At 25.4% G+C, this 17,084-nt stretch overlaps 1 protein-coding gene across 1 annotated transcript in view; it reads left to right on the top strand.

The window, feature by feature from the left end:
- Window positions 1-17,084, top strand: part of LOC136983255 (neuroligin-4, Y-linked-like) — a 117,494-nt gene that overhangs the window by 73,913 nt on the left and 26,497 nt on the right. The window contains exon 2 of the mRNA XM_067279960.1: window positions 4,250-4,399. Within this exon, the coding sequence (XP_067136061.1) occupies window positions 4,250-4,399 (150 nt within the window). The remainder of the gene's footprint in view (window positions 1-4,249; window positions 4,400-17,084) is intronic.

The raw sequence follows: 17,084 nt of genomic DNA, 5'->3' as shown, positions 1-17,084 counted from the left end.
CAACTATCAATGAAATAAAAAAACTCTTTTACTTGTTTAAAAAAAAAAGAAATGTGTAAGTTTTTATTGTTGCTTCCAAAATAAAAATAATAGAAAAAATTTCTTTTAAATTGTTATTTTCTAAAGAGCTTACTAAAGTAAAAACTAATCTTAAAATTTGTATTTACTTCATAAAACTAACACCATTGTAGACCTATAAAATGAATGTTCATTTATTTTTTAAAGCTTAGATAATCTAGAGAAACCCCAAAAACTTATTATCTGAAGTCTGAAAATGTAAAAGGATCAAATTGCAACGAAAAAAAACCATTGAAAACTCGAAATGAACTCAGTAGATCAGGTGTTCAGAGTTTTGTTACATTTTTTATAAGATTAAGTATTTAGAATTTGTAATCTGAAACCCGCTATTACTTTCCATTTAAATTTCAATAAATAAATATGCTTTCTATTTACAAATCTATACTTTTAGTAATTAGCTTTATAAATATCTTTGAATGTTTAAAGAATTTGATCTGACATTTATTATAATTCTAAATGATCGACTTCGATATTCATTAATTTTATTAAATGTCTACTTTGTCGCTATCGAAATGGTACATTCTTATATTTTTATTACAGTTTTTTTCAAGTATTTCTAATAAATCTATCATAACTTTAATTATTTTCTAGGCATCTTAGACATATATGATCTTAATTCCACTACTTGATGGTTTATGACAACCTTCTTGAATTTTTCTATTTTCAAGATATTGTCAAGTTTCTATTAAAACTCCAACTTTCAATATCTTCTAAAGTTAATGAAAAGTAACTTAGAAAGTTTAAAATATTCTACTTTGAATAAATCGCAAGAAAACGAAAAAAGAAAAAAAAATTTTTTTTTGGTTGATACAATAGAATGTTTTAATTTATATCGATTTTATTTGAAGCAAAATTTCTTACAATTGTAAAAGATATGTCTCAAGAATCCTTCTAATCTGCATTTAGATTTCCCAGTAGAGTATACCAGAAACTTTTCCTTGTTTTTTTCTTTCGTTTGACATAACTGAATGTTGTGACTGAGTAAGTAACAAGATTTTAACTGGTGTAATCGAAGCATAAAATTAATCCGAAACGTTGCCAATATGCGTAAAATCTGTTTATCTCTAATTACATAAAGTATTACTAATATTTTAAAAAACCGACAAATGTAAATTCTAAATTATATTTACAATTTTTTTACTAATAAAAATCTCATTTTGTATGGTTTATTTTTGAAATAAAAATAAAATTATATATCATAACTTACGAAGATGGATAATAGTATTGTCTCGAAACATAATTTTACTTCGGACAAAAGGATAATAAAAACAAACTTTTACTTCCAGGAACATTATCGTGTTTTCGGATGCTGAAAAAAACTGTAAGAACAATAAAGAATAAATTTCTGTTTCATTGTTTCTTTACTTTCTAAATCTATATGGCATCAGCAGTATCGAAGTCGTAAATGATGATTGCGAACTTACCCACTTCACTTTTCGATTCTACTGCATACTGACACTTTCCTTCTGTAAGATGACAGCATTTTTTCCCCTCTCATTTGTATAATCCTGTGAGTGAATTCTATTTTCTGATGCAGAAATCGCTTAAAAGGATTCTACGTTAAATACATTATCCTGATTTTTATTGTTGTACCCGTATTTTAATTTTAGTAAGTGAATTTTTATTCTTGTCCTCTCTTCTTTTCTTTTATTCTATCGATTTTCTATATTACTTATTTATTAAAACGAAAACAGTTTGACGCAAACACATCTAAAGGATTTTATTCAAAATAATTATTACTTATAGAAATTATTTTATACTTTTTAAAATTAATTATTACTTAAATTAATAGAGTTTATTCATAAGAATGATCAATAATAGTCTCATAAAGTATAAGAAGTTTTCAATAATTAATGAAATGTTTAATAAGTATTAAAAGATGATAATTTCTTAATATCATAGAATTCATTTAGCTATTATATGCATTATAAATATGCATTATTTTTTATGTATTGTATAAAGATAAATTATTAAAAAGTATTAAAATAGCAATTTACTTATTTAATTAAAAGTGTTGTATAGATTAGTTGTTCTAATAGTTTTAAACGTACAAATATTTATATATAAAATAGATAAATAGCGAAAGATTTAAAGGAATTAAAGCAAATGTAAAGTATTTTTCCAGATAAATTAATGTTTTTAATGAGAAAATGAATTCTTTATAAACATTTTTGATATAATAACACTTGACAATAAATTTATTAAATTTGTTATTAGTTTTTGTTGTCATTTACTGAAGAATTTTTATAATTTTGAACAAAATAGTCGGAAGAATTATAATACAAAACAACAATTTCCCATTGTATTAATAAAATTGGATGTTTATAACGTCTTATCTGTTTTACGTCACATTTGTTTAAACAGAATCGTAAAATCTTAAGGCTATTCGCCTTTCATCTCATTACTTTTCATTAGGTGCAAATATCGCGGTAGAAACGAAGTAACAAACACTTCTCACCAAGAAATTTCGAGATGCCTAAGGCCCATTTAGATAACAATAAATCAGCTTGTTTTACGCCCGAAAGAATCGCATCAAATCGCAACATTACCCAACCGCAATCCTACAAGAGTCGAAAGATGGTCCTTTAGGCTATAAATAAATTATATTTCTTCTAGAAAAATAAAATATGTTCTTCACTAAGCGTGGAAATTTTCTATAAGCCAGCATTCCACCATCATTCCAATTGTTTGGATTTCCTAGCAGTTGAAAAGATTGGGAAAAATAATATACGATTTTCGCTCCAGAATATTGGACAAACAAATTTAAATTCAATTAATTAAATTTTTTAATATAAATTTTCTAATTGACTGAATATCTGGGACTTGTTTATTTACATGTTAAAATATTTTTAGAAGCTTCTATAATTTGAAGTAATTATAAATTTATTAATATCAAATACTTTTCCCTTATGAAAAGTATATGGATTAATATTTAATGTGTTTATTTCATAAATTATTATTTTATTAAGAAATGTCATTATAATATATATATATATATATATATATATAAATATATATATATATATATAAATTTAATATTAAACTATTTAAAATTTATTATCTATATTTCAAAAATTTCAGTCTATTTGACAAATATTTTTATTCCAAATATTAAATTTGAATATTTTATAAGTATACAATCAAACACAATAAAAATCTAATTATTATTTTTATTGTTTACTTGTTAAACTTATTATTTGAAATTTCTATTTTTAAATAAAGAAACAATGTAAATTTTACTTGTATTTTTATTTTCTTGCATTTATTAAAATAATACTCTATTTTTACATTATTAAATACCTTAAATCACAATCCCGATAATCACATTCAACTTAAGCATAATAAAAAAACTATAAATTAATTAATTAAAAATTAAATACCTTTTAATAAAGTAATTTTTAACATTTAAACAATATTTTGTCGAAATTTATTTAAATAATTAATAGAACTTTCTCAAATACTAAACAAAAAATTTCTTTCTATGCTTGTTCATGTTTAACTTGGATTTAAAAAACGATCAGAGACATATTTAAGCTATTAATTTTAGTAAATTAAATAATAATTTTGAAGTAAAATTATTCATTTAACATACAACCTGGTTTCAACTGTTATGTCAGTCTTCGGTCGGGTCAGAGATCACAGATTATGTTTATAAATGACTGCTTTCCCCTATAAACTACGTTTAATCTCGTGACAAACAACATTCATTTCCAAAGTAATTAGTCGCAAACGAAATTTTGGACAATTCATCCTTTACAAATCCTATTTATTTTCTGATAGATTTTTGTTTTCATTAATATTCTTGTCACATAATTATTATTGATTTTCTGAGTTCTTAACCTCTAAATTTTTTCAACTTTGAGGATGACTACTCTCTTAACAAATTCCTTAGTGACACGACCTCCTAAGATATTTCTTGTAATCCGTTGGGAGTTGCTTCCTTCCTTGAAAAATTTCTTACTTTGTGAAGATATATATGCTTTGGGAAAGACAGTCATGTGTCTTATTGGGTATATTATCAAGCATTTTTTCTTTAAATGGCTACACAAAAATAAAATTAAGTACTTTTCTTGTTTACAACTAACAATTTGGCTTACTCCAGTTTTTGCTTATTTATTTTCTGGCTTGTTAATTGAGAGAAATCATGTTCTTTTTTCCTCTATTTTTCTAGTGGGAAGAGCTCCTGTCAAATTGCCAGTCATGATGTATATACATGGAGAATCATACGAATGGAATTCTGGAAATCCATATGATGGAAGCGTCTTGGCTAGTTTTGGAAATGTTGTTGTGATCACCATTAATTATCGCTTAGGTGTACTCGGTAAGTAAAAATACTAAAGAAACTCATTTTTCTATTAAATAAGCATCATACTTTATATATAATACGATCGAAGTTTATGAATTTCTAATAATAATTCCCATACATAAAATAATAAATAATGCAAGAATTTCAATAGAGAAATATAATTTAATAATATAATATTATCAAATTAAATTCTCTCAAAATTATCTGTTTATTGTCTACTGTTGTTTTGACATTTATTATTATGAAATAAGATAATTGTGTACATTATCATCATTACTTGTTTAATATTATTATATTATATATATTTGAAAGCAATAATCTCATTTTAAACTTTATCCTATTCTAGATAATTTATTAATTATTTTAGTTTATATTTCATTTTTTTTAAAGCTAGCCTAAATTAAAATGATAAATAAGTGGTTAATGCATTTCTGTCATAACTTATACTCATTATCTTATTTACTTTAATTTCTCAAGAGAATTATAAATTCACTAAAGTGATTTTCAGAAATTTTTTTTTATTCTTTCCACTTTAAAAGTTCTAAAGTGAATAATGTAAAACTTTAAATAGGAATTTATGTTTATTATGTTTATTTAGTTAATAAGTGTTTTTTTTAATTCAAGAATTTCAGTTCTGTAGACAACAATTAATGCTTAATGAATCAATACAATTAATTTTAAAATTAAAAAAAGAGCATTAAAAAATGCTCTATTTTAATTTTAAATCGGAGGTTTTTAACTTTTTTTGCTTGTTGATACTATTCCAAAATTGGAATTTAATTTGAAAATTCCGTTTTACATCGGTAGAAAATAAAATAAATAGGATAAATTAGAACTAATTAATTTTTCTTGATAAAATCTTGTTAATATAAATAAAATTTTAAAGTGTATTTTAGTAAAGGTTAGAGATAGATTAATCGTCGTTATATTTTTAATTTTGTTATAATTATTCATACTTTATTAAATATAATAAGAAATTTAAAAATATATGGAAAAAATTAAGACACTTCATATCTCTGACGTGTGCAATCACTAGGAGTAGTCTTCCTTTCCAGATATGACCTTTTATTAGAGACTACGGTTCTGTAATATGCAAAACAGTTTTAAAATTTTCACTAGTGATAAGCCAAAAATTAAAAATACATAGTTTCAATTAAAATGGCATACCGTCAGCCATTTTAATTAAAAATAAATTTGTCTAACAACCCCCCAAAAGAACTCTAGTAAATTTATCGACCCCCAAATAACTCGAAGATTGCCAGCGACCAGATTGGAAACGACTGATTTGAATAATATTTATCATCTTTCCACACACAATTCTTAAAATACAAAAGCAATTTTAAATTAATTTTTTTTTTTAAGTAGAATATAATTTTCGTGTCATGTATTTAACGGAGAACACATTCGATTTTCATACATTTTCCTATAAAATATTATTTTGTGGCTATAAAAATAAGAAATTGATGTAAATTAATTTGAATATATAACATTTTTCAATTCAAATTCTATATATAATTCCTACAAATTAAATTTATTTTTTTAATTTAGAAAAAACATATTAAATCAATGTAGTAATTCTCAAGAATCGCATGTAAAAAAACTAAACGCTATTTAAATAATTTAGTATAAGTAAATATAAATAATTCAAATTGAATAATTAATAAATTAACATATAAAAAAAATTTACTTGATATTAATTAAATATAATTCACCATTTATCATTTCAAATGTATAGCATAACAAAGAAATGTTATTTTCATAATTCGACTCGATAATTTAATTTCACTTTTATTATTTTTTAAAAGAACTTCTGGCATATTAAAAAAAACTAAATGCATTAGAATTTTATCAGAACAGAATTCTTATTTTTATTAAATTAAATTCGATTTTTTTAAATAAATACGCAAAAGTCGTAAGTTAAAAAAAAAATTTATTCAACTGAACAATAACCATTCATTGTTAAATTTCCTCACTTAACTAAATTAGTTAAATTGTAAAGAGGTAAGAAGTTAAATGTAAATTATTTAATTTACATTGAATTAAATAAATAAAAGTTCTATTGTTAATAATATAAAGTAATTTGAAAAAAAATAAAAATAAATAAATATTATTTTAAGTAGGATTAGAAAATGTTGATTGTTAATTCTTTTATTGTTTATTATTTATAATGGCTGTATTAATAATTTTTTAAATAGTGACATTATTTCTATTATTTCAGGAAATCATATTTGCTATATATTTATTAAATTTCCTATTGCAGAAACAATTATTCCTTATTAGAGAATATGATGAAAGAAATACTCTTTAGTTTTTAGTAACCTGTATCATTCTATTGAAAAATGATAAGTAAATTGTATTTAATTTAGCAAATATATTTTTGAATGTACTTATGTATAAAACTTTTATAGATTTTTAACAGTACTTAAATCTTTAAACATTATTCTAACTCAATACTGTTCGTGATAAAATGATACTTTGTTATTTGACCTATACTCTTTTTTTGAATCCTGCCTTCTAATTTTGAATAATTTCAATTATTTAACATAAAATTTTTTCCTTGTCAAGATATCTTTATATATTTTATTTTCAGCATCCCTTAATAAGTAATTTTATTAGTGTCAAGCAAGTTTTAGTTTAACACAAACCTATTAAATTAGACATCTTACAAATCTCTTTTCCTCGATGCACTAGTTAATTTACCGTTGAATTAGTGAAGATACAAATCAATAACAAATAAGAACGGTGAATTCATGTGTCTGTTCGTTCATGTGACTCGATGTGATTTGTTTCGCTCATTATGATAATCAATTCCTTTTATATAAAGGTAATTGTTGTTGGATCAACAGTTATGACATGTGAATCAATTTGGAGTATGAAACCTTCAATCGCCTCAGTTGCATTAACATTCATCTTCTATAGGAATACGATCAGCGGATCAATTCAATTTTAATGTAGCATACAAGATTTTGGAGGATCACATCTCCAAAATGCAAGATCTATTTTAATTCATCACAAGTTCACAACTTTGAAAGCTATTAAAACCTAAGACAATCTTTACATTTAAAACTTTTTACAGTTCTTTTAAATATTTGAGAATAAAATACTGTACATGTATACTAGGGTTTCTCAAACGGGATCCCGGTTGTTTTTTTAATCCGGGAAATATCCCGGAAAATTTTCCGGGAAATTCTTCTCATCCCGGGAAATCCCGCAAACTGCTTAAAAATTCACTTTTTTTCTTATTTTGTGTTAAGGTTAAGGAAATTTTGAAAATAGAAAGTGTAATTAACTCATAAACTGTCAGAATTCATTTGTATTTATTAATTTTAAACCTACTTATTATCTTTTTTTTTTTTTGAATTTTTGCTCGTTATGGAATGTCACAAATGGTCAATAATCAATATGTAACTTATTTGTGGCAGGATTCTAAAAATTCTTTACTTGTCAGAACCTGTATTATCTGGAATAATTGTGTTTATGCTGTCTTAATTTTTAACCATGCCCAGTAGCTTCAATAACTGCGTAACGCCAGATTGTACAAATTGGGCAAGGATACAAACGGGTACGAAGTCTGCAAGTATGAAGTTTTTCTTCATAAACCTAATTATTAAAGACAAACGAACTGCCGAATTATCGGGCTATAAGCTTGATGGTTCTGTTAAAGAAGCCGAGTTAGACAAATCAAGAATACTCGAGAGCAAAAGAAGTATTACAATCTCGAAAACGAACTAAAAATCTTCCAGGCTACAGGAGAAAAAAACACATAACATTCGTCTTCTCTTAAATGCATTAAAGACAATTCCACCCACATGGATTGAATCGAAAAGGGCATTCTTGGTAGCAGGACTTTTCATTAGTTAAATAAGAACCTGATCGAGTGATGGGAGTATTGACCACCCTTGCTATTTAAAATCTTATTATAAAAATTTACAATAATATTTTGTATTATGTTTTTATTTAAATAACAAAAATTACCTTGTAACTAAAAGTGAACTGTTTCCCGGAATCCCGGGACAAGCAAAAGACCGGGAAATGAGAAACCCTAATGTAGGGCCTACACCATTTATTGTGAAGGGAATCAATACAACTTTATATAATTTTGAGGGTAATAAAAAATTGATATTTTTGCATATTAATTTATAAATTATATTTGTAAACAATAAAATTATCTATAGTTTAACCTGTCAATTTAACAAAAATACAGAATTGCATTTTATTAAGATTTTAACAGTTATAAATTTACAATTTTAAAATATTATATAAATTTTCTGATTTTCTCGTACAAGACATGGGAAACATTTTCAAAAATAATTATTTTACATATACAATGTAAATGTTTGCATAAATAAAAATTGAAGTTTGCTTTTCCTGAAATAATATTTATATTTGCAAATTCCTGTTTCATAAAAGTTTTATTGATAGACGTAAAGGTAGGTACAGTACATAGATGAAAAATAATAAAAATTCATTCTTCAAGTCGTTCCGTCAGAAAAATAAATAATTTATTATTTTGGAAATATCCTTATAACTATTTTTCATAATTTATTATGTGCGTATTCGTAAATAAAGGAATATGAATATATCATAATTACAGGGTGACAGAATAGAAAGAATTCACTGAGAAGGCCTCAGTGTTGGACGAGCTCCTACACGAACTCCACAAATCTCACGCTTAGAATCAAAATCAATTATTTTTCTAGATTCTTCATTATAAAAACTGATAATCTGATGCTTTTCAAAAGGTACTGAACTGTATCTACATTCTAAATCACTGATAAGATTTTAAATAGATAATCTACTTATAAGCTGTTAAGAACTGAATACAATTTAATGAACTACCGTTCTTTTTTTTTATTTTCCATAATGTATTCTCGAAAAATACTTTGTTTTAATTTTAAAACATTATTTGGAAATATTAGACATTGAGAAGTTTTAATATTTTAAATGATGTTTGTACTTTTCATTTTTATTTCATGATCGATTTTAGTAACAATATGCTTAACTTCAATATTTTTTCTATTAAAATGTTTCGAATTTTCTTATTTATTGATAAAGGTGAATTCAAGCAGCGACATCAAATAAAACAGAATAAAAAATGTCGTGGTTTTATTTCGATGTTTAAGTTTAATAATAGTTTTTTTTCCAATAATATTATTTTATCAATAAATTATAATGTCAAAAATAGATATATAGCTTTATATATATATAATTAATTAAAAATTGACATGGATTAAATAAATTAGAATCATGAAACTGGGTTTAAATTTAGAAAGTGACAATGTAAAAAAATATAATTTCCATTTAAACAGAAGTTTTTCTTAACTTGCCAAATAACGTAAGCAATAGATAGCTGATAAGACTTGATTGATTGCTTGAAAATCTGAACTAATGCAAAATGTCGAGAATTAGATTTATGTGCTCCAAATCTTCATCAGGAGAAAACACGGGCAAACAGTGAAAACAAAAACAGCCCAAAAAAGAAAGGAAGGAAGGAAAATAGAAGCTAGAGGAACAGGAAACTCTGGTAACTTCAGGCTCTCAGGGGATCACAGAGAAAGCAAGTATGAATGAGAGTTTGTGGTTGTAAATGTAGTGAGAAGGAAGGAAAACAGGTGAAATGTTTACAAGGCTCCTAAAATGCCATCGAATTCCAGTAGGTCTGTGTACTGAAAAATATTTCTGAAAAACTATTCCTTAGGCTAGCAAGTTAAAATTTGCAAAGACGATCATCTAATATAAGTGATGTGTGAGTTCTGTAGTTACAGTAGAAATTCGTTTATCTAGATTTGATGGAACCAAGTCTAATTTGATTAAATAAAATACGAATAACCGAAATTTTGCAGTATTGAACTGCTGGGATAAACAAATAAGATAACAATGCTAAATAAAACTAGCACAAAATTTTTTTGACAAAACATGTCTGCATGTGAAAAAGCTAACTCAATACATTATATAAAATATAATTACGATATTGTATTATAAACTAAAAATATTAAATGCAAAAACTAAATTAATATTTATTTAAAAAGTGAGTAACATTTTTCGCATAAGATTTAATGTATGCAATCTATTAAATAGAATAAAAACCACCTTCAAGTATTGAACTTAGCATCTTTTTTTTTTATTAAATTTTATTTACTTAAAATATTACTACAGTTTTGACTGGATTCGGATACACCAAAATTTCAGATAAACGAGTTTCTTGTGTACAAATAACTTGTAGATAGATTTAAAAACGTAAAGTTCCTATACATCTGCGGACACAGGATTACGGAATTTTCAAGAATTATCTAATTTAAACACGTGTTTCTTCAGAACCATGTTATTGCATTGTTTTTTTTTTTTTTTTTGTAAAAGACAATAAATTTATTGAACAAAAGCACGCAATAATTTTAAAATTAGAAATGATAAAAAAATAAATTATTTAAAAATTTAATATTAATTTTTTCCCATTTTACACACATTTTTAATAGCAACAATTAAAATATAATTTAATAAGAGAAATAAACACTGCTTATACACTGACTTAAATATACTTTGCCTGGCATTAAAATGAACATAAAATCTAAGATAAATTTATATTATCCGTAATAAACAAATACTGTAAAAATAAAATAATTTCTTGTATAAAATTTAACAAATTAATTTCTAACATTCTAACGAGAACTTCTCATAGCTTAGTATGTGTCTATTTTTAATAAAAATTTTTAATATTTATATTCCTATGTATTGTACTGTACTTAGTATGATACCCGACACTACCATTTATCCTTTTTAAAAAAAAAACCATGATATCAAAAGGTAAACATTTAACCTTTTTATTTTACAATATGCATTTCGGCCTATTTTTCTCAGAAAGGACCTCTTCAGTCTACAAGGAAAATTGACAATTATTACGGAAGGATTATAATTTTTTAAAAAGTTAAAGCTTTCTAAAAACTTTCTGATAAAAGATTATAATTTTTTTTCTTAAGAATACCGAATCGTAAAAAAACTTGAAATTTATACGTAGGTACTCCACTATCTTCATAACATACCAGGTCTTTTTTATACATCAGAATCTAAAAACAGTTAAACATCAGTTATTGCAACAGTAACACAATTACTCTAAAAAACTCATTGCTATAATCATACAAAAATCATACTTGGGAGGATCCGTTTATTGTAATCGTGAATATTGTTATCAGTTGCCTTATAATCAGAATCAGGGCTGTCGAAAGGAGAACTGAGGATTTTTCCCTGGGGCCGCAGAAAACTTAGGAGCCTTTAATGGTTCCTATCCCTATAAAATTAATGCTAGTTTTATTAATAGAAAATAAAATCTTAAGGCTGCTTTTTACTAATGAAGAAACGTTTTATGTACAGTAAACACCCGCTAACTTGGATTAATGGGAGGATGAAAGGTTATCCGAATTTATATTTGATGTTAGAGTGTTTTCTCTGACAACATGGAAAACGAGAAGGTTCGTGTACAATACTGTAATTTATTACAATTACCTTTACATATAATACCTTTACAATAAATTATTTATTATTATAGAAAATTAGTTCAAAAAATTTTATGATAGTACAGCATACAGCAATGTACAGTTCTTAGTTACTTACCGACTACGATAGATAACGCGCGGTATCGGAAAGACTTTCGGATATCGAAAACTCTCGTCAATCATAATTTTTTCACTGTCGAGAAATTTTAAATTAATATTCTGAAAAAATTTGTCTGAATTATGAGAAATCCGAGTTAATGGAGTTTTCTGTATTTCATTTGTGTTTAAAAGGCAAAAAGAGCTAAAGAGACCCGTCAATAAGCAAATGAGCCAGCTCTATCATCGAGCCCATTCAAGCTCTCGATGGTCCTGATCAAAATCAACATATCACAAAACAAAAAAATTAAATAGCATTACAAATCTTTCGTTTATCGTAATTAGAAAGTCGCTCACAATTATCATAATGTTAACAACAGACAGTAAATAACAGTCAACTGGAAAAACGTTCTAATAACTGTTATAAGACGTCTCGTTTATATAAAATTATTAGCACAATTTAAATTAAATCGTTTGATCATATAAGATATTCACTCTTAATACATTAAACCTTCGTTTAAATCTTTCTACTCAATACTGTATACAGTACTATAGCTTAAATTTCGATTTCTGGCACTTGTAACTTTATTTACAGGTTAGCTATTTACTATTGCTGAAGACTGTGATGTTCGTTACTGTTTATTGAAATTACAGTCCGGTACTGCACCTCTTAGTCTAATGGGAAAAACAAATAAGAAATACAAAAATTAGTCTCTCAAAGATAAACTTGATATTTCAGAATGCTGTGATAAGTTAACAAAAATGAGTCAACGCAATGCTGCTGCACGGTTGAAAATTTCACAGCCAGTTTTGTGGAAGAGTTTGGAAAACAACATGAATATTGAAATGCTGCAAGGACAAAATGAGAACATGATTCACCAGAGAAATCGAACTGGAAAAAATATTAAAGTTGAATTAGCTTAGAAGTTTGATTTGTGAAAAAATGAATCTATACCATAATGCACCATAAAGTAAAAGAACTGGCTAAAAATATAGGAAAGAACGATTTTATTGCAACCGATGGATAGTCCAACCGGTGGAGAAAACGATAGAACATTGTGTACAGACGAACTTATGGTGAGGAGAAAAGTTCTGTTTCTGCGTCAGCTGAATTGTGGATAAAGACAGAATAATCAAAAATTATTGCTGAATATTCACCGAGAAATATCTACAATGCAGACGAAACAGTATTTGTTTCGTACAATGTCTGATCAGACTTACATGCTTAAACATGCACTGTACGAAACAAATGTTGTTTCGTACGATGCATTTAAATCACTGAAGGAACGTATTATTATAATTCTTTTCTGTGGTAATATGTAAGGTCAGAAACAATGGCCTTTAGTGATTAAAAGAAGAAAAATCTTATTGTCGATGTTTTAAGAAAGTGAAACATTTACGTGCGGATTTCTTTTCAAATGCAACTGCTTGGCTGAGGATTAACATTTTTAACAATGAATTAGTTAAATGATATATAAACTTGAAACGAAATTATTGTTTTGATGGTAGACAATTGCAAAGCACATGTGTTAACAATATGTCATTAAAAACATTAAAATAATAATCCTTCCTGCAATGCAATATCACTGTTTTATCCACATGATCAAGGATTCCTATTTAACTTAAAGACATGATGCGTAAGTAAAATATATGCAAGAATATTAGAACTAGATAATAGTCAAAGACTAACTGATATGACTTTTATTACTAAAAAAATTTTCCTATTTGACGCACTAAATCTTTTTGCAATGTCGTGGGATCAAATGCTTGAAGAAAAGACCAATTGTTTTAAAAAGGATGGTATTTTTAAAAATAAACACGAAGACAGTTGAAAATGAATTTATAACTGTTAAAGAAAATATCATAACAGCAATCCAAAAAATATGTAAAATAATAATAATAATAATTAGTTGGAAATTAAAAAGAAAGTTTCAGTATCTGCTATATCACAACTATACTGAAAAAGTCTCTGGAGAATGTGATGAAATTGAACAAAAGCAATATGAGGCTAGTCTAGACCCTCAAATAACTATTATTATAATTAATAAACTTTTAAGTTAATTAATTATTAAATTTATTTTTAAACATTATAATTGTTTTAACAAGTTTTTAATTTATCTGATTGAATTAAATTAGAATTTCAGCTAACTGTATCTAATTACTTTTAATGTTATTGTTATCAGTATAGGCTGATTTAAAGGAATTAAAATAAGTTCACGTATTCTATTTACTGATTAGTATATAATACATTAAACAATAAATTATTTTCACTTTATATTAACAACTATTAATATAATATACTGTTATATTATGCTTTATAAATTTAGAGAGTTGAAATGTTCGTCTCCTTTCATTGTTTCCTTTACCATTTTTTGTTCTAAAATTATTAGCTAGGTATTTAAATTTTTTCCTCAGAATATTAAATAATGAATTATTAATGAAAGAATTAAATTGTATAATTACGCATTTTCAAGTTTTTACTGAAAGAATCCTAAAAGTTTTTATTCTTCTATTGTAATTACTGAGCAATTGTGTATTATATAATTAAGATTAACATGTCAATTGTTCGCTATCATTCATACTTATATTATATATTATTTATATTTAAATTATTAGTAATAATATAGATTCTTTAAACAATTTTAAAAGTAAGCGAAGTCTAATATATTATTTTAAAAAATTATATTCTTTTTAAAATATTTTAATTTAAAATAACATAAATTTTTCGGAAATTTATTTGACAAATTGGCACTAAAAAAACAAAAATAGTTATTTATTTTCGTTTCTGCTTTTAAAATATAAAAATTTAAATATTCATTTTACATTAGTTTGCAAGTTTGAATAGGAAACTATAAATAAAAATATTTTTCTTTTCGTTTAATTTATAATTTTATCCAAATTTAATTTTATTTGATTCATTTTCTGAGAATTCATTCGAGTTTATATCTCCAGTTGTATTTCTTAAGCTCTGAATTTTTTCATAAGCATTCGAATGTCGTTGTTCGATTGAAACATGATTAAATTCAACCTCATTTAATTTGGACATATTTCTATCAAAGAAGAATTTATTATTTCATGAAACTGTAGAATTTTTACTTATTTTAGTGTTTGATAAATGAAGAGATTTTCGATATTTTAAAATATATTTCTAAGAAAAATGTTTTATAAGAAAAGTCGCAATTTGTGTACGGATGTTCATTTAATAATGAAAAATGTAGTTATTATTTATTATCGCTTAAATTTTAATATAAAGTTTGAATTAAAAAAGAAAAACTTAAAAGGTATTTGTAATCATTTAAGATATATTATCTAAGTACAGAGGTTTTCTCAAGTTAATTTATCTCTTCTTAATGGAAGATATTTGAATGCACTGGTGATACTGTAATGCTTCGGTTCAAATTCCGAATATAATGTTAAATATATGCCAATTACAAAGTTTTTATGAAGGATTTTCCTTAAAATTATTTGTAGTAGTTATCTCACAATTTATTAACAATAGGAAAATATCTGTTTGTGAAGATTAATAATAAAAAAAACACAACGATCTTTCATATTTTGTTCTATAAGCTGAATGATTCTATATCTAAACTTAGTTTACAACCTTAAAACTTTGTAAACCTATTTTCCGATGACAGGAAACGTGTTGCTTGTCTCGTAGGATAATAAGTGTAAGTGGAATGAAAGCGAAGATCTACCCGTAAAATCGAACAAGTTAAGCAAAAATATGTAAAAACCAGCAATAGTATGCTTTGTAAGAGCTATCAGATGACTACAGGAAATCTATAAGCAACAATCGACCATAAAGTTATTAGAAATAAAATTATAAGGGAAACACTTCATTTTGAAATTTGAATAACACTTATTGTTATTTTTCAGAAAGAAAAGATCAAATAATGACATTATCTGAGTGAATATATTGCATAATATGTTGTAAAATAAAGTGAAAGCATCAGATTCAATTAACTTGCTCAATATATTAACATTAACGACGAAACAAAATTTAGAACATGATGACGCTTAGAATTAATGATTTTCATAGTTAAAACGGATACTTTTAAGTAAGAATATGCGTTTTGATTGGCGAAAAAAAAAAAAAAAAAAAAAGTAATGCAGACAGTGAATGGTTCATTCACAAATACTTAAACAAGGAATATTTCAAAATGAGAGTGATGACATAACTATTAATCTTTTGCGTATTAAATTCTGTTGTTTCGAACTTTCAACGGTTGTAGTTATTTGTAACCAGCTTATAAAATTATAACCTTGTTCTATATAACAACATTTCTTAGTTGTTAACTAAGCACGTTTTATAACTTATGTTCAATATAAAATTGAAATTAAAGGAAAGAACGACCGTACAATTTTATCATCTTAGAAAATTCTATAGTAAAATATTTTTATGTAGGCTAATCGTTTAAAGCTCGTTTATTTGGATTTATTTTAAAATTATTAATGCTAAAATTCGTATTCTGACAGACCTTCAATTTATAAAATAAAAGAAAGCTAATTATTAAAATTTGATTAAATAATAGAATAATTCGTTTAAAAAACTATTAATATCGCTAAATCAATACACGAAATCTAGCTGTATACTCTATCACGATAATGCATCGTGAGCAGACCTTCGTGAGCAGACTACATCGGTTACAATTAAATGAACATTGAATTAAAAGATTATTCACCATGAAACATTTTTATCATGCAACTTTTCTATTTCCCGAGATTAAGAAGTAATTTCGAGGATTTCAACTAGATTCTAATTTGAACAAAAAATGTGTATTATTATTCTTACTTTAACCACGTCTTAATTTTAAAAAATAATAATAATTAGTATTAACTAGTCTCCAAAGTGAAGTATTTTATAACGTAGCCACCTGTGTAGAGAAAGTGGATTAGTCGATGTCTGACAGTCGATCATATATTGAAGAGCCAGAAGATAGCTTGCAGGAATGATGTTATCGCAGGATAGACTTTTCTTTGCCTTTGCATGGTCGCTCTTTTTTAGAGATATTTCTTCCGTACCTGAGGCATTCGCCATCTTTCAGGTTATACAGCAAATTTGCTATAGATATTCAGAATGTTGTCTTCTCATTTTCTTTCAAGTTAAACTTTCTTCC

Source organism: Centruroides vittatus, unplaced genomic scaffold (genome assembly GCF_030686945.1).
Source record: "Centruroides vittatus isolate TY-2023 unplaced genomic scaffold, ASM3068694v2 contig_879, whole genome shotgun sequence".
Taxonomy (NCBI): domain Eukaryota; kingdom Metazoa; phylum Arthropoda; class Arachnida; order Scorpiones; family Buthidae; genus Centruroides; species Centruroides vittatus.
Note: the sequence above shows the minus strand (reverse complement) of the source record. Positions and strands in the feature narration are given on the sequence as shown.